The 27,212-nt window shown below is 36.6% G+C and overlaps 1 protein-coding gene across 4 annotated transcripts in view; it reads right to left on the reverse strand.

The window, feature by feature from the left end:
- LOC150100588 (dual specificity tyrosine-phosphorylation-regulated kinase 1A-like) overlaps positions 1-27,212 on the reverse strand; it is a 432,192-nt gene that overhangs the window by 146,141 nt on the left and 258,839 nt on the right. For all 4 annotated transcript variants that reach the window (XR_016549192.1, XR_016549193.1, XR_016549194.1 and 1 more), the window contains exon 7: positions 7,454-7,594. Coding sequence is in view for 1 of the 4 variants with exons in the window: in XM_090402112.1 (XP_090258238.1) it covers positions 7,454-7,594 (141 nt within the window). In the remaining 3 variants the exon portion in view is untranslated. The remainder of the gene's footprint in view (positions 1-7,453; positions 7,595-27,212) is intronic.

Genomic DNA, 27,212 nt, shown 5'->3' on the forward strand with positions numbered 1-27,212 from the left:
GGGGTAGGCCCCTTATGATCCAAGGACAAGAAAACTCCTTGTTCAATACCTTAGTAATCCTATGTGAGAAAGTTATATTCACCATAAGTGAACTCTGAGTAGATGCATAATCAATTACTGAACTATAGAGCTATAAGGATAGGCTTCAATTGGCTATAAAATATGGATGTATCCATAATATCTTCCATTTTGCTATCTTACTTATGCCAAATTAAAACCTTACAGCTCTATACTTTATTAGTTTATTGTTAAGAATTTATAGAAACAAAAATGTGGGTGCTGGAGTATTACTTTACTTCTAATCATGAAACCATACACATGCATAGGATACAAGCTATATGACACTACACAAAGCAAGAAAAATTTAAATGATTTCTGTTAATTGTTTACCTTAGCCTGACCTCTGGTGAAAAAAAAATAAAATAAAACAGAATAATACATAAATATAAATTAACAAAAAATAAAACTTTTTGTTAATTAATTTAGAACTCATGTAAAATTGGTTTCTACTTGTAATTCTAATTGGTAATTCTACTTGTAAGCTGACAGAAAAAGATAATCGGATTGAATCTATGGAAAACGACCCTGGAATGGAAAAGGTAAAACAAAAATGGAAACGACAAAATATAATACACATAGCAAACTGGAATGTAAGAGGAATAGCATATAAAGAAATAGAATTAGACCAACTAATAAATGAAAGAAATTTTAAAATAGCTGTAATCACTGAAACAAAATTAAAAGGAACTATGAGAACCGAAAATTTTAATGTGATATACAGTATATTTCAAAGGAGTCCCTCCTTTCAAATATACTGTATTTGTTGTTATAATGTTGTAAATATATTGTTGTATATTTGAAAGGGGGTTAAAGAAAAAAAAATTGTGGAAGAATAATATATAGGGAAAAACAAGGTGCATTCAAGCCAACTGAAAAATCATGAGAATGCTGTGTTTAAGTCTTACAGATCTGGAAAAGGTATAATGTGAAAAGAAAAGCTGTTTAAAACAGCAGACAATCAGATCATGTAAATGGAATATAGCATATAGCCTATGATAGGGGTAATCAGGTGTTCAGAAATTAAGGAGGTACAGGAAAATAGTTTGATGTAAAATCAGATGATATTTCATCATCTACATTAATCACATTATAAAAGAAAGTGTGAAAGAAATTTCATGCCGGCTGGGGCATCGCCCGGTTAAACAAGGCCCCCGCTGTTTTCGCCAGGGAACCAGGACGAACAGCAAAAAGTCAGCTACTGGAACAAATCTGAAAATAAACCCCAACTCAACATCACCAGAGTTAAAGATCGGTACTATCAACGTAAGAAGCCTGAAAGGCAAAGAAATGGAGCTAGCTGAGGAATTAGATAAGTACCAGATCGACATAATAGGGGTGACTGAAACAAAAAAGACCAAAACTGGTGAGATCTTTCTGAGCAATAAATACAAAATGTTATATTCAGGCAATGATAATCAAGGAAAAGAAGGAGTAGCCATAGTATTCAACACAAAATATGAGGCTAATCTTCTTGAATGGCAGTCAGTCTCAAGTAGAGTAATGTGGGCAAATATGAGAATGGGGAACTGGACAATGAGACTTATTTGTGTCTATGGTCCCACAGAAGGTTCTACTAAGATAGAAGTGGAGGAATTTTTTTGAGGCTTTAGAAAAAGCAACTGACACAATGAAAAATGAAAAGTTGGTCCTTGTTGGGGATCTAAATAGCAGAGTAGGAAATGATTGTGAGACATACAAAAATATTTTGGGAAAATTTGGAGAAAAGAGCAAAGCTAATAATAATGGCAAATATCTGTTGGATTTCTGCTCAGGACATGGACTGGTTATGACTAACACCATGTTCCAACATAAAAATGTGCACAAATTCACATGGAGAGAAGAGGCTAGGAATAAGAAAAGTCTCATTGACTATGTTATTGTTGAAAGTGATGTTTTCTCCCTGGTGCAGGACACCAGAGTGTACAGAGGATTTGAAATTGGAAGTGATCACTATTTAGTCTTGAGCAGGATAAAATTGAATTTCATATTGAAAAGAATAACAAGTAAGAAAGTTTTAAAGTGAATAAAAGTTGAGCAGCTCTCAGATGTGAACTGTAGGCTAAAATACACAAAGATTATTGAAGAAAAAATGAAAGAGTTTGAGAACAGAAATCAAACCTTGGAGATTCAGTGGCAAACTCTGAAGAAAACATTCATTGATTCTGCCAGAGAGGCATGTGGTGAGGTTATCTGTAAGGATAAAAAAATCAGAACTCCCTGGTGGACACAGGAAGTTAAAGAAGCAGTGAAGGAAAAGAAGAAAGCATACCAAAAGTTCCTGTCAAATAAGTCAGCTTGTGCTCTTAGAGAATATAGAGACAAATGCAAGAATGCTAAACACTGTGTAAAACTAGCTAAACAAAAGTCATGGGAGGACTTTGGCAAGAATATAGAAAATAAATATCAAGAAGGTGGCAAAATATTCTGGAGGTTGTTGAAGAAGCTTAAGAATGGAGGAAAGAGTGCTGTAAAAGGAATTAGAGATGATAAAGGTGACATGAAAACGGGAGAAAAAGATATCCTTGAAGTATGGAGTAATTACTTTGAAAAACTGCTAAATGAAACAAGCAGTGATGACAGCACAGTGGTAAAAAAACACTGACCAGGCATGCAGTCAGGAATACATATCCATACTAGAAGTAGAAAAAGCCATCAAAGGCTTGAAATGTGGAAAGGCAGCAGGAGTATATGATATTTGCCCAGAAATGCTGAAGTGTGGTGGTATGAATGTCTTACAGTGGCTGCACTGCATAGTTCAGAAAGCCTGGACAGAGGGACTAATTTCCGATGATTGGAGTATAGCTCTCATAGTACCCATATATAAAAAGGGAAATAAAACTTAATGTGAGAATTACAGCAGTATTTCCCTAGTGAGTGTTCCTGGCAAGATTTTTGCAAGTATTATACTTGAGAAACAGTTGAGAAGAATTGGGGAAGAAAAGCTTGGTGAAGAACAAGCTGGATTCAGGTCAAATTGAGGCTGTCAGGATCAGATCTTCACTTTATGACAAATAGTTGAGAAAGCATGGGAATATAACAAAGATCTGTATTTAAGTTTTGTCGATCTGGAAAAGGCATATGACAAGGTGCCAAGAGAGAAACTATTCAATACGCTGCAGTTATATGGTGTCAGTGGGGCATTATATCAAGCAATACTTAGTCTTTATTTGAGTTGTAAGTCAGCAGTTAGAATTGAAGGAAGTACAGAAAGATGGTTTAATGTTAAATCTGGTGTGAGACAAGGATGTACATTATCCCCTCTGTTATTCATTATCTATATGGATCACATTATGAAGGAAAGTGGTATTAAACATGATGTCAAAATTGGAGATGTTAATGTCAGCTCTTTGCTTTATGTGGATGATGTTATACTTCTAAATAAATCTGCTACAAGTGTGAAAGATTCTCTGACTAAATTGAATAGCTGTTGTAATAGATATGGTATGAAGGTCAGCAATAAAAAGACAAAGACAATGAAAATAGGCAGAATCATTGAAAATGTCAACTGTGTTGTGAATGGAGAACCTGTGGAACAAGTAAAACATTTCAGCTATTTAGGCACGATTTTTACTGAAGATGGTAAATTAAATATAGAAATAGACAACAGAATCAGCAAAGCTGATATGGTGGGAAGTCAAATGAATAAATTCATATGGAATAAGAGAGAAATTAGTCGGAACACTAAATTAGCTGTATACAAGACAGTGTTCAAACCAGTTTTAACTTATGGATCTGAGAGCTGGGTCAGAAGTAAAACACTTGACCAAAGACTACAGATCACAGACATGAGAGTCCTGAGAAAGATTATAGGCATGAACAGATGGCATCAATGGCGATATCATATTAAAAACGAGGATATTAGGAAAGAACTTGACATTGTCAGCATCCAGGAATGCGTTAGCAGAGCTAATCTCAGGTGGTATGGTCACTTAAACAGAATGGGCGAGGAAAGATTAGCAAAACAAGTGTTCTCTGCCAGGTTGGCAGGAAAATGACCCAGAGGAAGACCAAGATATAGGTGGATTGATACAGTACAAAGCACTTTAGACGATAGAAATATAAGATCTGATAATGTTGGAGTCTTGTCAAGTAACAGACTGATTTGGAGGAAAATTGTCGATAGGAAATTAATAATGATGTAATTTTTTTCATGTAGTACTATCATATCCTGTACATGTCAGGAATTTGATGATGATAATGATGATGATAAAAGAAAGTGGCATGATATTCAACTCAGCCCATTACTTCATGCAGATGCTGTGATACTCCTAAATAAATTTAACAGATGCCTCTTGAATCTTAACTAAATGGAATAAAATCAGCCATTAAAAGACAAAACATTAAAATGAGCAAAAATCAGGAAACCATCAACTGCATTTTCAATGGAGAATACAGAACAAGTAAGTATCAGAACAACTTCAGGGTAATGAAAAAATGTACTTAAAAGCTATACAAGATACAATTTTTAATGATTTTATCAAATTTGACAATAAATAACAGAATATAGACAGATAGTATGGTGCAGAGCCAGTTCAATATGCAGAGCCAGTTTAGCTGATTTCTCTCATATTCCATATGAGAGAAATCAGCTAAAACACTAAATTTTATTTATTTATTATTATTTTTTTTTTATGTTGCTCCTACCAATGAAAGGTTTTTACAAACCTAGAGTACATTTTGTACTGTGAATGGGTTAAGGATTTTTTTTCCTCCACTTTTATCGATTTTTTATTTCTTTTTTAAATTTATTTTTTATATAGTTCAAAAACCCTAGAGACCAAACATGGAACTTTTTAACTTCAGACTTCCAAAAAGCAGTGAAGTGGTCTCACACTGGGTGATGAAATTCATCATTCACCTAAAGACAATCACAAACACCCATGCCCACCCAGGATTTGAACCCACAGCGTGTTGGTTGGAGAGTGGGTACGATAACCACTTGCCAACTAAGCCAGCAAATTTGCAGTATATCAAATAACATTCAAACCAATTTTAAACATATAGATCCGAGAGTTGGATTTCAGATAAAACAGCTGATTAAAAGCCTGGCGTAAATAAATTAGTTGATGTAAATAATACTATATAATCTGCATATTTTATATGATGTAAATTTTGTACATTCATAGTTATTCCTATGTAGACTTTTACTAGTTCTTCCAGGCATATGCTGAAAGCAGACATCTCAGCATGACTCCTTTCTGCATTGGTATTTGAGAAGTTTCAACTTCTATAGATTTTATTGCTGCAATAGTATTTTTTTATAGTACTGGAGGATGACTGAGTATCTTTTACTCTTATTTTTTGTTCTACAATTTCAAGCAATTTAATTCTGCTTATTGAGTCAAATATGCTTGCTTAAATTCTCTAAAACAGCAGAAAACATTTGCTGTTTTTTTTTACATTAATTCAGCTAATTGTAAAAGAGTACTGACTGCATCAGTCAGAAGAGCAAATGGGATTTAGGTCTCCTTCTAAATCACATTTGCTCTTCTCCTAAATGCTGCTCATAAGTTGCTTTAATTCTAATAAATAACTTATATGTGTGACTTTTGCACATTCCTATATGCTGCCTATTTTTATGTATGGGAATTATTCTTCCCAATTTCCAATGAACTGGTTGAATAACTGCACTAAATAATTCTTTGGTGTTTCTCTCTATACTTCCAAAACTTTTATCAGTATTTCATCTCTACCCAGAGCTTTATCTGTTTTATTATTATACACTATTATATTATTATTACATAATACCTCCAGGGTAGTCCAAAGACTCATTGAGGGAGGGCACCTGCTCTACAACTCTCCGTCTCCATCACTTCACTAACTGCAACTGCCTTCATCACCTACACCAGCACCATCTGCTGCCAACCACCACCATTTTTTTTTTTTTAACAGACAATCACAAACATCCATGTCTATGGCAGGATTCGAACCCCGCAGCTTTTGGCTGGAGAGCGAATACACTAACCACTTGGCCAACTAGGCTGGCATATATTCATAATGCCATCTACCACCCGCCACCACCACTAGTATTTCCACAGACAATCACAATCTAAATCACAAACATCCATGTCTATGTCTAAATCACAAACATCCATATCCTTGGCCAACTTAATCACAATCTAAATCACAAACATCCATGTCTATGGCAGGATTCGAACTCCGCAGGTTTTGGCTGGAGAGCGAATAAGCTAACCACTTGGCCAACTAGGCTGGCATATATTCATAATGCCATCTACCACCCGCCACCACCACTAGTATTTCCACAGACAATCACAATCTAAATCACAAACATCCATGTCTATGTCTAAATCACAAACATCCATATCCTTGGCCAACTTAATCACAATCTAAATCACAAACATCCATGTCTATGGCAGGATTCGAACTCCGCAGGTTTTGGCTGGAGAGCGAATAAGCTAACCACTTGGCCAACTAGGCTGGCATATATTCATAATGCCATCTACCACCCGCCACCACCACTAGTATTTCCACAGACAATCACAATCCTAATTTTGATGTGTCAAGACTAGAGGTCTTTTCCTATTGATGGTTGTTTTGAATTAAAGATTCATTTTTGGTGATAGAATTTGATGATCAGAATCAATATACATATACCCCCCCCCCATCAGGTAAGGTCCATGTGTATTTATATATTGAATTTAAAAGATAATTTTTTTTTTTTATGGTGACTGCTATTTCTTCTCTATAAACTCCACCTTTTCTTCTTGAATAAAACATTCTAGCATTTTGAATGTTAACATACCCCTCACCTGCCAATGTGTCTCTGACCCTACTATATGCCACTTAAATTTTCTTATCCTTATAGAATGCGAGCAAGTTGCTCAAACATGACCTTCCCTTAATAAACCATTTCTGTATGCGATTATCACTAGATTAAAACGATAGCAGACTTTGAGCTCAGATAAGGTGGGATTATTTAATTATCTTTTTAGATCTTGAGTTTCTGTTCTTAAATCCAGAATGTGTGTGTATCTCAGAATTATGAAACTGTTTTCTTTTTTTTTTTTTTTTTCTTGTATATAGAGGTGTAAAAATTCAATTTCCTTAATAATTGAGGAAATAAAATTGGTTTTTAAGAACAAGATGGAATTATAGCAATATCTGGGATCAAACATGTGTATCTAGATTTCAGTACAGCTACATCATTTGCAGCTGACAGAACTATCTGCAAAAGAGAAATACATGTGTGTGTGTGTGTGTACACGATTTTTACAATTGCACACAAGTGTATACATAAAACTTTTAGAGATGTTTCAGCTATGTACAGCTACATAAAATCCAGCTGCTTAGACTCCAAGAGCACATAATGCTTACTTAGGTAAACATGAAATGCATATGATTTAAGAAAACATGTATTTCAACTACATCTTACCTTTTTCCCATCCTTTGTCTTCTTCAAACTATAAGACCCATCAGGAAGCCTTTCAAAGTATTTGCTTACTTTATGAGCCTTATCTAAAAGGTGTTTAGGTGGAAAAGATAACACTTCTACAATTTTATTCATCTGATCTACCTAAAAGAAGACAATTTTAGTATTTTACAGACTGTAGTTTCATTTCACATTCATTTTAATAAAATGTGTTCATCCAATGTAAAATAAGTTATAAGATAAATTAACAACTTTCTTAAAAAATACTTTTAAAAAAAAGAATATTCCATTGACATAACCATTCTACTAATAGAGCAAAATGGCACAGCAACCATGCCTCTACACATAAAGCTTATAATAAATGACAACAAAATGGGAATGGGATGAAAATAAATTATTCTAAGCATGTTAGAACAGTTCTTAAATTTAATGAAGATCAATATAATTCCCATATCTTCCAGCAATGCTTTCTATTCATTCCCCCCCCTCTCTATTCTCCCTCCCTCCTGCCATGGGGGGGGGAGACTACTTATTCTTGTTTTTAACAAAAGTATGGCAGGATGGAAGGAGATGAAAAATGCCCTTTCCTTTACCCACCCTCTTGCCATGTTATAAAAAAAATATTCTCTATGCCTGCTATATCACTGTCTCATGTCTCTATTATAATCACTCCTTTTCCACACTAACTTCATTCATTCCTATTTGTCAGTATCCTACTTGTTGTTGCTATAGTCATTTGTATGGTCTTGAGCACCTTTGCACTCTTTCCATCCAAAACCTCATCTTCTATCATTCTCAATTTCTTTAATATACAACTCACCAATAAACACGTCATCAATTCACATAATAAAATTTTACAGTTTCCAAAAATAAATTGACAATTCTCAGCTCTTCACACCTCCATTATACTCCGATCTTCCTGAAATACTGCATCAACACCATGATAAATGAAATTCATTTATAGAAAACCATCCACTCCAACAAATTATTCCTTTGATCCTTATGAATTCATTGTAATGAGAGTTGATTGTATGTCTCCCCATTTAGAATAAATGTTAATAAGCATATCATGAAATTATATTACAATGGTGCAGGGTGGGAAGTGATGTGCATTCTCAGATTTTTGGAACTATAACAATAAATTTATATGTGTGGAATAAGTGGAATGGATTGCCAGGGGGTGATTGTGAGCACCCCAACAGTGAATAGCTTAAGGAGATGTATGATAGGTATTGCGTTAATGGATAGTGTGGGTCTCCTGCTATGTCTTTTGACTTCATGGGGAGCCCCTTGTTCTTCTTGTTTAATAATCTTGTAGAACTAGAAAATACCACCGTGGAATGTATACATACTACTATAATTACTACTTTAAATTCATATGGATTTTCTGATAAGTATATAAAAACTCATTTCATTGCATTTTGTTCTGATGGAGCTAGTATAATTTTAGGAAACAAATCAAGTGTTACAATCAAACTTCTACAAAAATTTCCCAATGTTGTGATTTGGCATTGCGCTCATCGTTTACACTTAGCATTAGACAATTCGATAAAAAACATTAAAGAAATAAATAATTTTGAAATATTTATGGATAAATTATATGCTTTTTATCATCAATCACCAAAAAATCAATGACAATTAAATACGATTGCAAAAGACCTTGGTATCGAAATTTTAAAGATCGGCCGTGTGTTTGGACCACGATGGGCAGCTTGTAGTTTACGAACGCTCTTGCTTTGTGGAGAAATTACCCAGCTTTATGCAAGCATTTTACATTGAATGATAAATATAAGGGCTTTTTAAACCAACTTCTTAATTTGGAATTTTTAAAAGATCAAGCATTAATGATTGATATCCTACAGGAATTCATATCTGTCAGAAGCTCTACAAAGTCATAATATAAGTATTATAAGGGCTAAGTTAGTTTTTTTTTTTTTTTTGCTCGACAATGCGAGCCCTTTGTTAAAATTTCCATAGCTCACCACGAGTGTCTTAACAATGAATAAATTTAAGGAGCAGTATGATAGATATTGTGTGAATAATGACTATTTAGAGTCTCCCATGATGAGTCTCGACGCCATGGAGATATTTATATAATAATAATAGCGAACTATACTGGGTTCTGCGTAGTCTTAAGGCTGAATAATAAATGACCAGCAATATGGATTCTACCAATCTATATCCTGGCTGACTTCTTAGGTCAGCATCACTTTCCACTGGACATGAGATATGGAAAGGGTGGAGAAACACCTGCAATCACTCTTGACATTTCCAGAGCATCTGATCATTACTGGCATTGATGCCTGCTCAGGAAATTACCCCCTTTGCTCTATCTGCAAAATGAGCTCTACTACCAATGCAGAAATGCCTCATGGCTCTGTTCTATCACATACCTTCTTTCTTTGACACATTATTGACCTACTCTCAATCACCACTAATCCTATCCACAGTTTTAATGATGATATTTTTGATGTCAAGAACTACATGGTCAACAAAGCATGTAGTTCTTAGACATCAAGTTTCAATATCACCTGCAACTAGTGGTGCCTTAAACACTAATCTCCATACTAATCTTTAATGGGGCAAGGATAACTAGATCAGCTTTGGTGGCACCATATATTCTCCCTTTTATTTCACAAAAGGGATCTCAGCTCACTCATTCTTATCCTAGTAATAAAAAAATCAGCAGACTGAATCAGATATTTCTCTCCTCGGACTGGCCCAGCCTCTCTAGCATAAATGTATAACATCAATAGCTTTCTCAACCTCTAAAAAACTAGCTATTCTTTTCTGTTCAAAATGATACTTGTCATCTTTCATCACCACTAACTCCACAAATCCCAAATTCACCCATCCTTAGAATCCACTCACTGATATGTTTGGGATGATGTAAATCTTGATACCTGTCCAAAGGAGAGCAATTCAAGTGACAAATAATCCCTCTCTCCCAAACTCACTTCAATCTCTATTTCAAAGATGCAGTTTCAGCTTTTTCTTTTTCTTTTTTTTTTTTTCCCTATAGGTACTTCTGCAGTTACTTGCTGTTCCACTGAATTGGCAACCATCATTCCTAGACTTTCTGTTGGGCTTGTTAAAACAAGAGCAGCCGCTGTCACATATCCCTTTTCAGTACAACTACAAATACACCAGACCTGCTTCTCCTCTCTTCTTGCTCTTTTATTCCACTTACCCCTCTATTATGGAACAGTCTTCCTCATGTAGTTTTCCCAACTACAGCCCCCGACTCTTCACGCAAAATGTCAACAGATATATTCTTTCTTCACCCTCATCTGCATCCCACCCACAACACTGATATATATTTAACATACAACCAAATTAAATCAAACTAATTAAATTAATTAAATAAAATATACATTTTAAACTAGCTTATAAATCACACATTATTATTAAAATTAAAAATTATTAAAAATGCATCAGTTCAAAACATTTTAGAATGACTAAAAGAAGTTTAGAAGATGAAAGAAGACAAAGCATTGTATTTTGTGCTACCATTTAGTATAATTATAATAATTAGAATAAGAATGTGAGTGTTAGCAACACAAAGGGTGGAGGAGGAAGTAGGAGTACAATATAGTAACAAGTACATGACTGTTAGGCACCCACTGAAGCCAGTTATGTATTCCAAAAACATTATTTTACTGTTAATGAGTTACATGAAGAAAGGATGGCATGAGTAACCTGATGGTAATGTCACTAAATTTCTGAATTCAGGCAATTTTTGTGTGTGTGTGTGTGTGTGTGTGTGTGTGTAGTAATGTACTGTTTATGCAACCTTCGAAACATAGAACCTTCAAATTAACCAACTAATGCATGTTAACTAACTTCTGGTATAGCACAATGTAACTGTATTTCAATTATCCAACAATTTAATTATCAAAATGGTAAACTACCTTCCTAATATGTCAAATAAATTGTAGATTACTGTAGTTTACAGCAAAATCACTATGGTGATTTATTTACAATGATGGTCCACAAGCATATTCATAATTTGGCAGAAGATCAAAATTTAGGCACTTACACAGCAGCATAACTTATTACAAGAACATGGAGCTGAAAAGAAAACTCGCTATTTGACATTAATTCATATGTTCATACCATTCACCTGTTCTGGTATGAACTTTTACTATTTCTGCGTTTACAAAGGATTTTTTTTTTTTTTTTGTCTGTTTTTCAGAAAAAGCAAACCTTCTGATTTTAGAATTTTTTTGAGGCAAAAGCAAAAATAAAACAACCAATCATCCTCTTTGCAATGAAGTCAGTGATACACCAAGACAATAATCCTATATTTATTCCCCATGGTAACCAAGAATTTCATTCAACTGAGAAAAGTAAACTCAACGACCTAGCATGTGATCTGACTTTTAGGATCCGGACTCCAAGAGCCAGATATACTGGTTATAAGAGTATCCACTCCACTGTTAGAAAGAAAAGTGAAAAACTTAACATTTTATGATATTCATAATTCCCTTGTGCAAATGGAATGATGAAAGAATTTGAACATGAATGTGAAGAAAGGCATTAATATTTATGGGTCATTCTGTTAATATGAAGGCAAGGCATTTCTCTTATACTTGTAAAACAAGTAAATCATATTTCATATCTATCATATATGTCGTAAATCATATGATTTTTTTTTAACGTGAATCTTTTCAGAATTCTTATAATTAGTTTTGATTATTGGAACAGACATCTACTGGCAAATACCACATGTGCACTTAAAAAATGACACCAGTATTAAGAAAATTAAGATTTAAATTAAGTCTTACCAGAGACCCGACATATGTAATAATTTCAATAATAATGACTGCAAGCCTGGGAGATCCCAGAAGTTAACATAATGGCTCTCAAACCAAATAGGATGCCAGTTCAAATCTCATCACAGATGTGGATGTTTGTGATTGTATTTAGGTGGGTTGGAGATGAATTTCATCATCCCAAGTGAGAACCAAGCTTTGCTTACATGAAAAGTTCCATGCTTGGTCTCTAGAGCAGGGTTTCCAGATTAGGTAAAAATAAATAAATAAAATATTATTATTATTATGTGACACCTCCAGGGAGTCCAAAGACTCATTGAGGGAGAGTGTGCCAACAGCATCGAAAAATTAATCCCTTCCAACTGCTAACTGCACTCAAACTTGCTTAACTTTTTGCAAGCCATTTGTAGCAGAGGCTCTACCAATAGACCAACCGTTGCTGGCAGTACACACACACACACACACACACACACACACACACACACACACACACACACACACACACACACACACAGTATAAGCCTTGGCCTGCCTATAGGTTTACAACTATTTCTGGGTGGGAATTATGAAACTCTTTATTGTATCTCCATGAAATCTATACACTCAATACAGGAGACCCACTAAACATTATCAAACGCCAGCCATTATTTTCACAATACCTCTCATACTTCCCTTTAAATTTATTCGACAACAAATCATGACTGAGTGGCAAAAAATCAAATGCACCCTTGCTACCAGAAACCAGTTATTACTGAAAAATTTCCTCTATATCAATTCCACAAAACCCTATTAATAACTTGTGTTTCTATCATATCCTCCTTTTCTGCCTATAAGCCAATTTCTATAATCCACAATCACTTCATAAGGAGCATTCCAGATCTGCCAGCATTATGGTCAATTCAATACAGATCCTATCTACCTCTTCTTAATCTTCAAGAAACTTAAGTGGCCAAATCTGTACACAGCAATCAAGATGGAGACCACATCAAAGCCTTATAAAGAGATATAATAATCTCTTCACAAGAAATAGCCAAATGATACTATGACCTAAAAAAAGCTAATAAAATTACCTAGTTATTTCTTCAATGTTGCAATATACTCTCTGAACCTTAACTCCCAGCAACTCTAAATCCCTAGCCTGCTCAATTTCCTATAGTCCCAAGTTCCATCAATCTAGTACACAGTTGGTAATCTTTTCATCCCAATATGCATAGCCTCATACTTGACCATTTAACTGATAGCTATTATCCTTTGCCTATACTACAGTCTAAATTGTCCTGCGGATCTCTAAAGCATCTTTATGAATTACTGTTCTACCCAGTTTTGTATTATTATTATGTTATACCTCCAAGAACTCATCGTGGGAAGGTACACCACTCTATGACAAATCATCATCATCTTCCCTTACATAATCCCTTCAACTACACGACACCACAACTATATATTGTCTGTAAACAGTGTGTTCTCATGACTGATTTGCCTTGCAGGATGAAAAACCCCCGAGTTTTTGGGAGGAAAACCCTACTACCTCAGTAGGAGATCAGCTATCTCATCTTTAATTGAAAAAGGCCAAATAAAGATTGACATTATCACTCACTCCCACAGAGAGTGTAACAAGGTATGTTTGCAAAGGAACTTTTAAGCTAGAATGAATACTATGGTTGACAGAAGGAACAATAAGTGGATTTTACTAGAAAAGAGCATATTAATGAAAAGAAAGGAAATACCCTGTAAGTCTTCTACTTCAGTATCCAAATATTAAAAAATGAATTCTTCTTCAGTCAAAAAAAAAAAAAAAACACACTAAACAAAACAGATAAGTGAAGATAAAAGGATTAAGTATTTTGAGCTGAAAAATATTCAGCAACTTGTGAACAAAGATTTATACATTTTAATTTATAGCATAAAATCTGCTTAAGTCTATATATCTTAAGAAAGAACTTCACTGGTGAAAGAACATGTGCATTTAAAAATCTGTTGCATTAGATTAAATTAATTCAAGCCTTCCAAAAGCAAGTATAATTTGCTGCCAATTCATATTTTCCAACAAAAGGGCTTCTTGGGGCAAGACAGCATTTATCAATGGAGTAACTGTGTGAAAGAAATTACCAGCACATTCAGAGATGCTTTCCTTCATTATTTGGTAAATCAAGAAATACAGAAGAAACTTATGGTGATGACAAAACCCATTTTATGAAGATGGCCTTGAAGAGAACTTTGGCTGGAAAACAATTATTTTATATAGCATTCTTCCTCTTAGGCTACAAATTCTTACATAATAAACCACCTAGAGAATATAAGTAATTTTGTTTTGTACATAATTTTTTGGTCTTATCAAACACAGAGATACAGATACATCATCAATTCCTGATATGTACCCTCAGGGAGTGTACAGGATATTATGATAGTACTACATGAAAAGATTACATCATTACTTCATTACTAATTTCACTGAAAGTTCACTACTAACTTCCTACTGATAATTTTTGTCCAAATTAATCTGTTCTTGGACAGGATTCCAATACTGCCAGATCTCATGTTTCGGTCTTCTAATACATTTCTTACAGTATCAATCCATCTAGATCCTGGTCTTCCTCTGAGTCTTGTTCCACTCATTCTGTAAAAAACACCTGCTTCACTAACCTTTTCTTTTCCATTTTGTTTAAGTGACTACATCACATGAGATTAGCTCTGTTCACATATTCCTGAATACTAACAATGCTGAGTTCCTTCCTAATATCCTTGTTTTTAATATGATTCTGCCAAGGATGCATCTGTTCACACCCATACCACAATCCTTCTCAGAACTCTCATATCTGTCGTCTCTAGTCTTTGATGAAGTAATTTATTTCTAACCCACCTCTCAGATTTATAAGCTAAAATTCGTTTGAACACTGTCTTGATATACAGCTACTTTAGTGTTTTGACTAATTTCTTTCTTATTCCATATAAATTTATCCAACTTGCTTCCTATTAAGCTTTACTAATTCTGTTATCTATTTCCATACTTAATTTGCCATCTTCATCTATTGAACAAGTGAAGCATTTAATCTGTCTAAACAGATGAAATGTTTTACTTATTCTATGAGGAGTACAAAGAGCAAGCAAGGGGGACTCACTTAGTAAGGGTAGGAAACATGCAGTATGAGCAGCAGTTAACGAATGACACTAAAAGAAATTCTAGAGAGTTTATTCGATATATGGCCAGTAGAAGGAAGACTGATTATAGGAGGATTATGTTGGTCAGTGATAATAGGAGAATGATAAACACTGAGGAGGATATAGTAGAGGTGCTACATTTAGCAGCTCATTAAAATATTCCATCCTTGTGATTGTAACATAATGCAGAACTTGAGAGCAGTGGGAATGGGGGAGAAACCACTGGTAGTGAGTGAGTAGGAGGTATATGAGAAATTGAGCAAATTTCGTGTTAACAAGACCATGGGACTTGATTGTATATTACTGAGTGTCTTAAAGGAATGTTCCAGGGAAACAACACCTTTAATGTGTATTTTCAACACGAGTCTTAGATTATCTCAGGTCCCAAAGGAATGGAAATATGGCAAAATTGTTCCGCTTCATAAAGGAGGTGATGAGACTAAAGCTTCAAATTAAAGGCCAATATGCTTGTCTGGAGTTGTGGTCAAGGTATTGGAAAAGATAGTGAGCACAAGGATTCAAAACTGGGTGGACAGCAGTAGAATTCTCTTTAATAGACAGCATGGGTTTGCTAAAGGAAGATTGTGATTTAGCAATCTGCTTACATATCTGTCAGATTTTAGGGAAAGACAACATATACTAGAATATTAATTAAAAAACTTTAATTAATACTTCCTATATTTAAGTAATGTTATATTACCATCTTCAGGGAACATAAAAATGATACATGCACGCAGGCACTAACACTAAACAAATATGCCTGAAGAAAACAACTGACTTCAGTTGTTTTCTTCAGGGGCACCTTTAGGACTCAACCTGGTTGGAGTCCTAAAGGTGCCCCCTAGTGAGCTAAATTGGGTTGTCTTGGCTGTAGGGTTGATGTTCTTAGAATGCAAGCTTCCCAAATTTGGGGAAGTCTTATGCATCCAAATTTGTTGAGGTTTGGGGAGTTTTTTTTTTTTTTTTAGAGCTGAGGCTGATTCCAGGAATAATCTCTCATATTTATACTTGCTGTGGTGTAGTAAAGTGGCTTTCTTCCAGCGTATTTTGTGGCGGGTGTCCAAAGCATGGTCAGCAAGTCCTGAGTGGCTGTATTGGTGGAACCGGATATAGTCCTTATGTTCAGATATCCTGATATTAGCTGTCCTGCCTGTTTGGCCACAGTAGGAGAGTTTGCAACTACAAGGGACCTGGTATACTCCAGATAGGTCTAGGGAAAGTGGCTGGTCTTTGTTGGAGCAGATAAGAGATGCAAATTTTTTTATATGGTTTGTAACAAGTTGTCGGGTCATATTTTTTTAGGATTTCTGTTAGCATTTCAGAAGTACCCTGGATATAAGGAATAGCAATAGATTTAGAGTAATCTCTGTTATGGAGGGGGGGGGGGGAAAGAAGAGAGATTGCAGCTAATTGGTTTTAATATTTTTTGGGGATTGTAGCCATTGGCTATGAAGGTGTTAAGAATATGGTTAAGTTCAGAGTTAGTTTCCAGCAATACAGCCACTCAGGACTTGCTGACCATGCTTTGGACACCCACCGTGTGTAGTAAAGTGTAAGAAAGCCACTTTACTACATTGCAGCAAGTATAAATATGAGAGATTATTCCTGGAATCAGCCTCAGCTCAGTTTTTTAAAAAAAAAAACTCCCCAAACCTCAACAAATTTGGATGCATGAGACTGCCTCAAATATGGGAAGCTTCCATTCTAAGAACATCAACCCTAGAGCCAAGACAACCCAATTTAGCCCACTAGGGGGGCACCTTTAGGACTCTAGGACTGACTTCAGTTATTTTCTTCAGGCATATTTGTTTAGTGTTAGTGCCTGTGTGCACATATCATTTTTATGTTCCCTGAAGATAGTAATGTAACATTACTGAAATATAGGAAGTATTAATTAGTTGTTTAATTAATATTTTAGTATACGTTGTCTTTCCATAAAATCTGACAGTCATGTATTACCAACATATAATTTTATCTACAAGAATTACTGCTAACATATTACAACAAGGTGATGCATATAATGGATTTTGCAAAGATTTTTCGATAGATTACTACATGACAAACTAATAGTTAAATTGTAACAGATGAGATTGGATAATAGATTAGTGCATTGGATTGTAAACTGGCTGTCTGATAGGCATCAACAGATTGTGTATGGGAGAGTGATATCCCAGAAGAGGAAAGTCACTGGTGGCATGCCCCTGGGGTCTGTTTTGGGGCCACTGTTGTTTAATTTTTTTATGTAAATGACATTCGAAGGGGCATAAATGGCGAATTTCACCAACTTTGCAGATGATGCAAAGTTGGGGAAAGTTATGAGAAGTAGAGCAGATGTTGTAGCTTTGCAAGAGGACCTAAACAGAGTATCCGAATGGGTAAGTGTGTGTGGAGATGTCAGTTTAATGTTACAAAGTGTAATGTTTTAAAATTTGGGAATGAAAGATGGGATGCAGAGTATAGGATTAGTGGGAATATTTTGGAGGAGGTGGAGGAGATAAAGAATTTGAGGGTTGTGGTGGATAGAGGCTTGAAATTTTGTGGGCATTTTGCTAAAATTGTGATGCCTGACAGTGAATTATTGGAATGACGGGGAGAACACTGGCGTGTAGAAGTAAGAATGTTTTCATTCCATTGTACAAGACTTGGATCAGGCTGCATATGGATTACTGTGCACAGATATTATTATTATTATTAGACACTCCCTGGAGGTGCCTAATAATAATAATAATAATAATATTATTATTATTAGACACCTCCAAGGAGTCCAAAGACTCATCGAGGGAGGGCACCTGCTCTACAACTCCTTCAATCCACAAACTAACTGCAACTGCACCAATGCCATCTACCGTCGACTACCACAACTAGTATTTCCAAAGACAATCACAAGCATCCATGCCCACGGTGAGATTTGAACCTGCAGCCTTTTAGCTGGAGAGCAGATATGCTAACCACTCGGACAGCCAGGCTGGCTATGGTTGCGAGGTTTTCAAAAGGATGATGAGATGTTGGAGAGGGTCTAAAGACGATTGACTAAGTTGGTTTCTGGTCTCTGGAATATGAGGACAGATTCAAAGAATGCAAATTAGAGCCTAGTGGATAAAAGGAAGATGGGAGGGGGGGAGAGAGACATGACTGGGATGTATAACTTGGTAAGGGGTGATTACCAGATTAATGTGGATGAGATTTTTCATAGGATATCTGGAGACAGGGAGAGAACAAGAAACCATCCTTGGAAGGTGTATAAGGTGGGCATGAGGAAGGGGTGAGGAGTAAATTGTTTGCATGGAGAGTGGTGGGTGATTGGAATGCACTGCTTGATAATGTGGGAGTGCAGGGACGGTGAATGGATTAAGTTGAGGTGTGATGAGCTGTGCATGTGAGACCTCCCACGATGGATCTCTTAACTCCATGGAGGTCTATTGATGATGATAATAATAATAATATGCTCTTCATTCAGGATGTTGTTGATATTTGCAATATTCAAGCATATTTTCACACTTTTTCTAGTGATGGTTTTTATATCAAATTTATTATAGCAGTAGTTCAACTTACGATTTGTGAAGACTTGTAACAGATTTATTCAGGAGTATAACATCATATGCATAAAGTAATACGTTGAGCTTAACCATCATCGATTTTGATATCAGGTTTAATGCCACTTTCTTTCGTAAAGAGATCCACATAATGATGAATAATAGTGAAAATAATGATCCCTTGTCTCACACCTGATTCAACATCCAACCATTTCCTGTATATATGTGTGTTGGAAAAGGAGGTACAGGAAGATGGTTTGATATTAAAGTACTGCTCAATATAATGCTCCATTTACACCATACATTTTGAACAGCTATTCTATTGGCACCTTGTTGAATGCCTTATCTACAAAATTTAGATCCTTGTTATATTCCCATGATTTCTCAACTATTTAAAGTGAAAATCTGATCCAGAGAATCTCTATTTGGCCTGAACACAGCTTATTCTTCTCCAAGCTTCCCTTGCACAGTTTTTCTTAGCCTTTTCTCAAGTATGCTTGCATACAACTTACAGGAGCACTCAATAGGGAACTTTCTCTGTAATTCTCAAATTCAGTTTTATTTCCCTTTGTCCAGATGGTGACTATGAGAGATCTATTCCAATGCTCTGGAATTCACCTCTGTAATCAGGTGTTCTGAATTATGCAGTGTGTGACCAATGTAAAAGTTTTATACCTCCATATTTCAGTATTTCTGGTATAATATCATCTACTCTAGCTGTATTTCCACATTTGAGGGTTTTTGATAACTTTTTCTGCCTCAAAAATTTATATCTACTTCTGACTGCATTCCTCTTGAATGTGTTCTACAACTGTCCTATCATTGCTTCTTTCATTTAGCCACCTTTCAAAGTAATTACTCCAAACATCTTGAATATATTCAGTTTTCATGACACCATTATTATCTGTGATTCCTTTTGCAGTGCTCTTTCCTTCCTTTCTAAGCTTTTTCAATAGCCTCCAGAATATTTTGCCACCTTCCCAGTACACTCATACCTCTCTATATGGCTTTTCGCTATAACAGCCTTGTGTAATTATGGCTAAGTTTCGATTTACAGCCTACAATTTTTCGATATACGGCCAAATAGTCAGGAAATCCCTGTGTACGTCTTTTGTCATATGTTCTAGGCCGGCAGCACCACTCAGGAACTACTTGTGTCGTCTTGTAGTCGCGCAATCTTCGCATAGCACATAATTCATACATTTGATGAGGAACAACAAGAGCCAGTTGTTTGCCGACAATTAACCTCAAAGGATTTATCGAATGCGCTTACTCATTTCTAATGAAGAATAAACATCCTACTTCAAAACGATCCTAATGAAGAACGCAGCCGCCAAAGTTTCTCGCGGCATTAACACAGTTATTAACTACTACAAAGAATTGCAAAAAGAAAAGAAAAGGGACGCAATACAACAAACGTTGGACAAATTTTTTAAACCGTGTCCTCAGACAACAACAGATAGTGCAATTCGTCATCAGACTGATTCGAAAATTCAAAAAAAAAAAATGTTCATTTGTTATTTGTGTTTTATTTCATTTTATTTTATTAGTACGTATTATAGAATTATATTTTTGTTTTTATTAATAACTAATGTAAACAATATTTTAAATGAAAAAAAAAAAAAAAGCATTTTCAACCAGAAACCCAATGATTTTCTATTTTTTTTTATTAAATTAGAAAGGATCTTGCCGAATTTATATGGCTTTATATAAAAATAAATGATTTGTTATACAGCATTTCACTTTGCGGCCGACTTTTCATGAACATATCTCGGCCGTATAATGAAGTGTGGGTGTATTTATTTTCTATGTCCTTACTATCGTCTTCCCACGCCTTTATTTTAGCTGAGTTTACAAAGTGCTTACATTTTTCTTTGTATTCTCTAAGTATGAGCTGTATAAGCTGACTCCTTGCTAGGAAGTTTTGGCATGCTTTCTTTAATTTCCTAAGTCGAACATGCAGTAAGTTTATCTTTGTAGATGAACTAACTGCATGAATCAATGTTTTCTTCACTGAAGAGTTTGAAAACAAGAACCAAACATTGACTCTTGTTTTCAAACATTTTCATATTTTTCTTCAATAATATTTGTGCATATGAGTCTAGCGTTCACCTTACTTACAGTCACCCCTGAAAGCTGTTCAACTTATGTTCTTTTTAAAGCTGACTTACTTTTCTTTTTAATATGATATTCAGTTTCAGCCTCAGGGGCTCACTTTAGTGAATACGGGCATGGCAAACCTGAGGTACCTGATGCAGGACCATGCCTTACTTCATGTAATATACATCTGTTATATTATCTGTAAACTGGTCCCTCCTCTTCCTCTCTTGCTTCTTTCTTTCTTCTCTTCTTGCTCCTTCCCCCGAATGCTATTAGAGTATTCGAGGGGAATCTTTCCTATTTTGCTGTGTCATTTCGTCTTGTGCTAACAGGACATTATCAAACACTGTAACATGATCAGGCCATCAAAAAATGTTCATACTGCATTGTTCGTCGCACAGGTTACTAAGGGACATGTTCGGGTTTTAGGCAGAGGGACCCATTCAAAAAATATGTTACAGTCTCCCTTAGACACCACTCCTCAGCACTCTGCTAGAGGAAACTCCATCAATGGGCCCGCTACCCATTTGGAGAGGTGTTTAGGGGGGCAGCGTAAAGAAATGGTTCTGCAAAAAGACGGAAATGGCAACGACAACAGCACCAGACTATGGCTTTAGGCAACTGGAACATCTTCTCTCTAACAGGGAAGGAGTTGGAACTGGTCGAGGAACCCAAGTGCTACTGGCTAGACTTAGTCAGGCTTCCTTTGACCAAGAGGAGAGGCTCTGGAACTGTCGACCTGGATAAGGGGTGAAAGCTCTACTCTGGTGTGAGCCTGACAATGTCTGCTCAGGCGGGTGTGGGGATACTCACAAGCCCCCAGCTGTCAGACTGTGTTGCTGAGTGGATTCCATTGGGGGGGGGGGGGGGGGGGATGGGTATGTGTGTTAAGGCTTCAAATGAAAAACCATAATTTGGCTGTGGTGCAAGCCTATACACCTAATCTGGAGTCAGAATACTCTGCTTTCCTAGAGGAAGTGGATGCTGCTTTTGACAGGGTGGCAGACATGGAATCAGTCCTGCTAATGGGTGAATTCAATGCACATGTTGGAACAGACATGGAGAGATGTGGTTGGGAGGAACGGCACCCCTGACCTTAACGTGAATGGGTCGGAATTATTGGACTTCTGCTGTGCTAACAGCTTGTCCATAATGAATACCTTCTTCCAGCACCGAGAAGTTCATAAGAACAAGAACAAAGGTCTCTGATTGACTTCTTTATAGTCTCAGAAGACCTATTTTCTTCAGTGTTGGATGCTCATGTGAGAAGAGAGGCAGAACTGTCAACTGACCACCACCTTGTTGTGTGCTCTCTATGGCTTCAGAAACCAGATGCGACCATCAACGCTGGTAGGCCTAAGCAGCTATACCATGTGAAATGGGAGGCATTGGAAAATGAGGCTGTGAGGAAGAATTTTGCACATGACATTTCCTCCAGGTTCAAAGAGATTCCCAAGCATACTGTAGATGTTAAGGAGGCGTGGAAGCTGTTCAGAAGAGTTGTCACTGCCTCTACACTCTCATGCTGTGGCAGAAAGCGGCTCGGCGTGGCAATGGGCAGTGAGAAAAGGACACCTTGGTGGAACCAAGAAGTCCAAAAAACTGTCCGGGCAAAAAAGGAGTCCTACCTAACATGCCTTAGGGTCAGGACCTGAGATGCGTTTGCGGTATGCTGAGGCAGTAAAGACAGCAAAGCGGAAGGCTTGAGAATCCTTTGGAGAAAGATTAGACTCATCCTATGCAAATGCAAACAAAGTATTCTGGAAGACCATCCGCCGCCTTCGAGGGAGGAAATCGTGCACAGCAAGGGCAATCAAGGCCTCTGATGGTGCACTTTTAACAACCGAGAAGGATATCCTCCACAGATGGAGGGAATACTTTGAGAGCCTTCTTAACCTGGGTGGCCCAGCAGTTGTGGACATCCAAGAGCAGCAGATCGGCGCAATGATTAGTCTCACAGCAGAAGAGGTCCATTTAGCAATAAAATCGGGCAAGGCTGCTGGTGATGATGAAATTCAACCCGAAATGCTAAAAGCCTTAAATCGAGAAGGTGTTCTCTGGCTGACTCGAGTGTGTCAGGCTGCTTGGATATCTGGGTGAGCACCAAAGCAATGGCAGACAGGCATAATAATACCAGTATTCAAGAAGGGAGACCAGAAGGACTGCAGTAACTATCGTGGCATCTCTCTGCTCAGCCTGCCTGGGAAAGTGTATGCTAGGTGCTTGGAAAGACGGTGCAGGAGCATAATTGAGTCAAAGTTCCAGGAAGAACAATGTGGCTTTTGTCCTGGTAGAAGCACAACTGACCAAATCTTCACTTTAAGGCAAGTCTTTGTGAAATCTTGGGAATATGCCAAGAATGTCTACACATGTTTTGTGGACTTGGAGAAGGCATATGATCGGGTTCCTCGGGATAAGCTTTGGCAAGTAGTACAGGAGTATGGAGTGGATAGAAACTATTAGCTGCCAACAAGCACCTATATGAATACCCAGAGTTTTGTGCCAGGGTAAACAGCACAAAGTCTGAACCTTTCACCAGTCTCCGTTGGCCTCTGCCAAGGGTGTGTTCTATCATCCCTCCTTTTCATAATATTTATGGACTGGATTGATAGGCACAGCCGAGGCAGTGTGTGTCAGAATTGGAAGATGTAGCATTGGACGTCTGCTTTTTGCAGATGACCTAGTTCTGCTTAGCTCTTCCACAGATGACCTCCAGCAGACACTGGATAGGTTTGTAGCTGTTTGTGCAGACGCCGGAACTGTGGCCAAAACTGAAACATTTGTGGCCTCAAGACAACCATCCCAGTGCACTCTACATGTAAGTGAAGTCCCAATGAGGCAGGTGGAGAAGTTTAAATACCTTGGGTCCATATTCACGAATGATGAAAAATGGGACGTAGAGCTAGATACTCGAATTGGCTTAGCAAGCTAAATATTGCGGGAGTTTGGCCGTTCGATAGTATTAAAGCAGGAGTTAAGCCAGAAGGCAAAGCTGGCTGTCTTCAATACAGTCTATGTCCCTGTCCTCACCTATGGTTATGAGAGTTGGGTAATGGCCGAAAGAATGAGGACACAAATCCAAGCAGCTGAAATGAGGTTCTTTCGAGGGGGGGGGGGGTTGCGAGCTGACAAGACTTGACAGAGTCAGAAGCTCTGCAATTTGGGAAACCCTCAATACTCAACCGCTGCTTCTCCGTGTTGAGAGATCACAGTTATGTTGGTAAAGGCACCTGGTCAGAATGCCTCAAGAGAGGCTCCCTCAGCAGGCCCTCTTTGCCAAGCCAGAGGGTGGGAGGCCACGTGGAAGGGCAAGGACTCGCTGGATAGATTATATTCAAAACCTTGGGTAGACATGTTTGGGAATCCCGCCAGAACACCTGAGCTTGGTGGCAGAGGATCGTGACCATTGGAAGTTCCTCTTGCAGCTGTTGCCTCCACAACCCAATTAGGAAAGGTGGGCCTTGAAGATGTATGTATGTTCAGTTTCATTCTGCTTAAAACTAAATGGCATCACTTTCTATTTCAAATTCTCTGTATATTGTGTTCTAAACCAGCAAGAAGATATCGCTATTAACAATAGCACAGTTAATAGGACTTTTTTTTTATATCAAAAGTGGTAAGCAGCTAGGTTAAATCCTTAGTTATCATTAGATGCTGAGATTTTGACGTCATGATTTGTGTTCCTAAGCTCTAATTGTTATTAATGTCAGAAAATAGAATAATAATAGTATATAATAACAACAGAATAATAATAACAACCTGAAAATTTTCCTCTATACAGCAACTAGAATCAAATCTATAACTCAATACTGAAGTATAAAAAGTTATGCAAGAATAAAATACAGTAGTCCCCCCCCCCCTTTATCCGCAGGTTCGCTATCTGGGATCAACCCCAGTCAGAAAATATTAAATTCCAAAAATAAACAATTTATAATTACATAGGCAAAGTGGATACTATCTTCGGCACCCTCAAGTTGCCTTAGCTTACACAACACACTACTTAAGTAGTGCAAGCTAAGACAACTTGGGGATGCAGGGGATTGTATTCTCATAAGCTCGCAGGTCAACTTATGAAAATTTCATAGTTTATACAAACATTCAGCTTTGAAATAATGTTGGATCTAGTATCCACTTTACCTATGTAATTTTACATCGCTGAAATGAAGCTGTATGGCTTTCTTTTATTAATATACAATTTATAAGTTTCAAATTGCATGCCATTCTGAGTAGTTCTCGGTTATTAGATCGACTGTCACAGTATCACAATACTTGTGTTCGAGTAATCCTTATTTTACTTAATAATGGCCCTAAAATGCAAGAGTAGTGAAGCTGGCAATTTTGATATGCCAAAGAGAAGCTGTAAAGTGCTTCCTTTTAAGTGAAGAGGTGAAAGTTCTCGACTTCATAAAATAATAAATAAATAATTTAAAAAAATGTATGCTGAGGTTTCTAAGATTCCATTCACATTAAGATAACCTTTATTATAATTATTCTATTTTATTATTAGTTACTGTTGTTAACTCTTACAGTGCCTAATTTATAAATTAGACACCGTACTTTAGATATGTATTTTTTAAGTATTTATTTTTAGGTATGTATGTATAGGAAAAAACATAGTATATAGGGTTCAGTACTATCTGCGGAAGGTCTTGGAATGTATCCCCAGCAGATAAGGGGGGGGGATTACTATATGTTAATACACTGGATGCAATCGGCTTTACTGAACAGTGTTAACACATGTGGTAGGTTGGATTGCAGTACTATATGCCCACAGATACGAGACTCTTCGACACTTCTGCGCCTGTCAGAAGGAGAATCCATTCCGATAATAGAGTAATCAATCCGCCTTGTGGGACGAGTTATTTATTATTACACATTGGAAAATTAACTTTTCTTTTATGAATATTGTAGTTTTTAAAGTGGTAATTATTTTGCTTGTATAACAGCTGGAAAATTTTACGCATAAAGCACGTGATTTCGCGTGTTGGTGACCAATTTGTACATCCTTTATTTCTTTCTCGACTTCAGCATGAATTGATCTTCTTGGTACGTTGCCAGTCTCGGATCTGTGTTTGGACAGTACTAGTTTCACTAAGCATGTTATTTCCATTGATAAAGGGATATGCAAGCATGGCAAACAATATCTTAATATCTTATCAGAACTGACCAAATCAATATTTAATGCAGGCAACTTGGCCAATGTGAGTTGACTGATACTGTCTCCTCCAATATGCATAAGGCTGATCTTGGTGAATTCTGTGAGCAATATGGGTAGAGTGGAAAAATGTGATGGTTTAAAGCAAAAGTTCGTAATACTGAGGAAAACAAAATTCAAAGAAGGTTTATTTGTTGGTTTAAATTAGGCAAGTTTTAGATGCAAATTAAACTCCACTGAATCAGCTACAAGGTAGCTAGGGTTCAAAGCTAATAAGGGGGAGAAGACATCAGAGAACTTATAAGGAATGAGAAGATTTGATCAATGCTTCTGATGTAATGTTCAATCTCATGGTGAAACTTATTATTTGGATAGTGAATGAATGAAGCTGTTGGTAATTTGTGACAGCTGGCAAAACTGTACTCTGTATGGGCTTAAACCGCAACAAACAAAATGGTGCCAAATGAACAAGAGTCATGAATCTGATGTATCATCTGGATGAACATGCCCACTATTTTTGTCTGATAACCAGAGCTATTCTGCTGAGGGTGATTGTCCTGCTGGAACAAACTGACATATAAAAAAAAAAGTGGTATGTAGGGGATGTGATTCTGCAAGATTTAAGGTGATCATGGGTGTACCACACGCATCAGTCCTTGGTCCACTGTTATTCAATCTTTACATTTATGACACTAAGAAGAATTTGAAAAGGAGATATACAGCTATGTGCTGATGATTTCAATAAGCTGGAATTGTAGGTATATGAAAATGCCTATCAGTTTACATTTACTAACAGTGAACTGATAGCAATTTTCATATGGCTATCAGTTCAATGTTGAATACTACAGGTACCTATAATATCTCATCACACTTTGGTGTGATAAGGTATCCTGTGGCATATTATATTGCCAGGATTACTGTAGAAGCAATGATCTTTTAGTTTCAGAAGATTGCAAATTCAACTTAGGGGCTAACTGCAATGTTCAAACAAACTGATATAAGGATAAGGAAGTCATTCTACCTCTTTCAGCTTTGATAGG

The sequence above is a fragment of the Typopeltis vanoorti genome, chromosome 12, assembly GCF_054136105.1.
Source record: "Typopeltis vanoorti isolate ZY-2024b chromosome 12, IOZ_Tvanoo_1.0, whole genome shotgun sequence".
Lineage (NCBI taxonomy): Eukaryota > Metazoa > Arthropoda > Arachnida > Uropygi > Thelyphonidae > Typopeltis > Typopeltis vanoorti.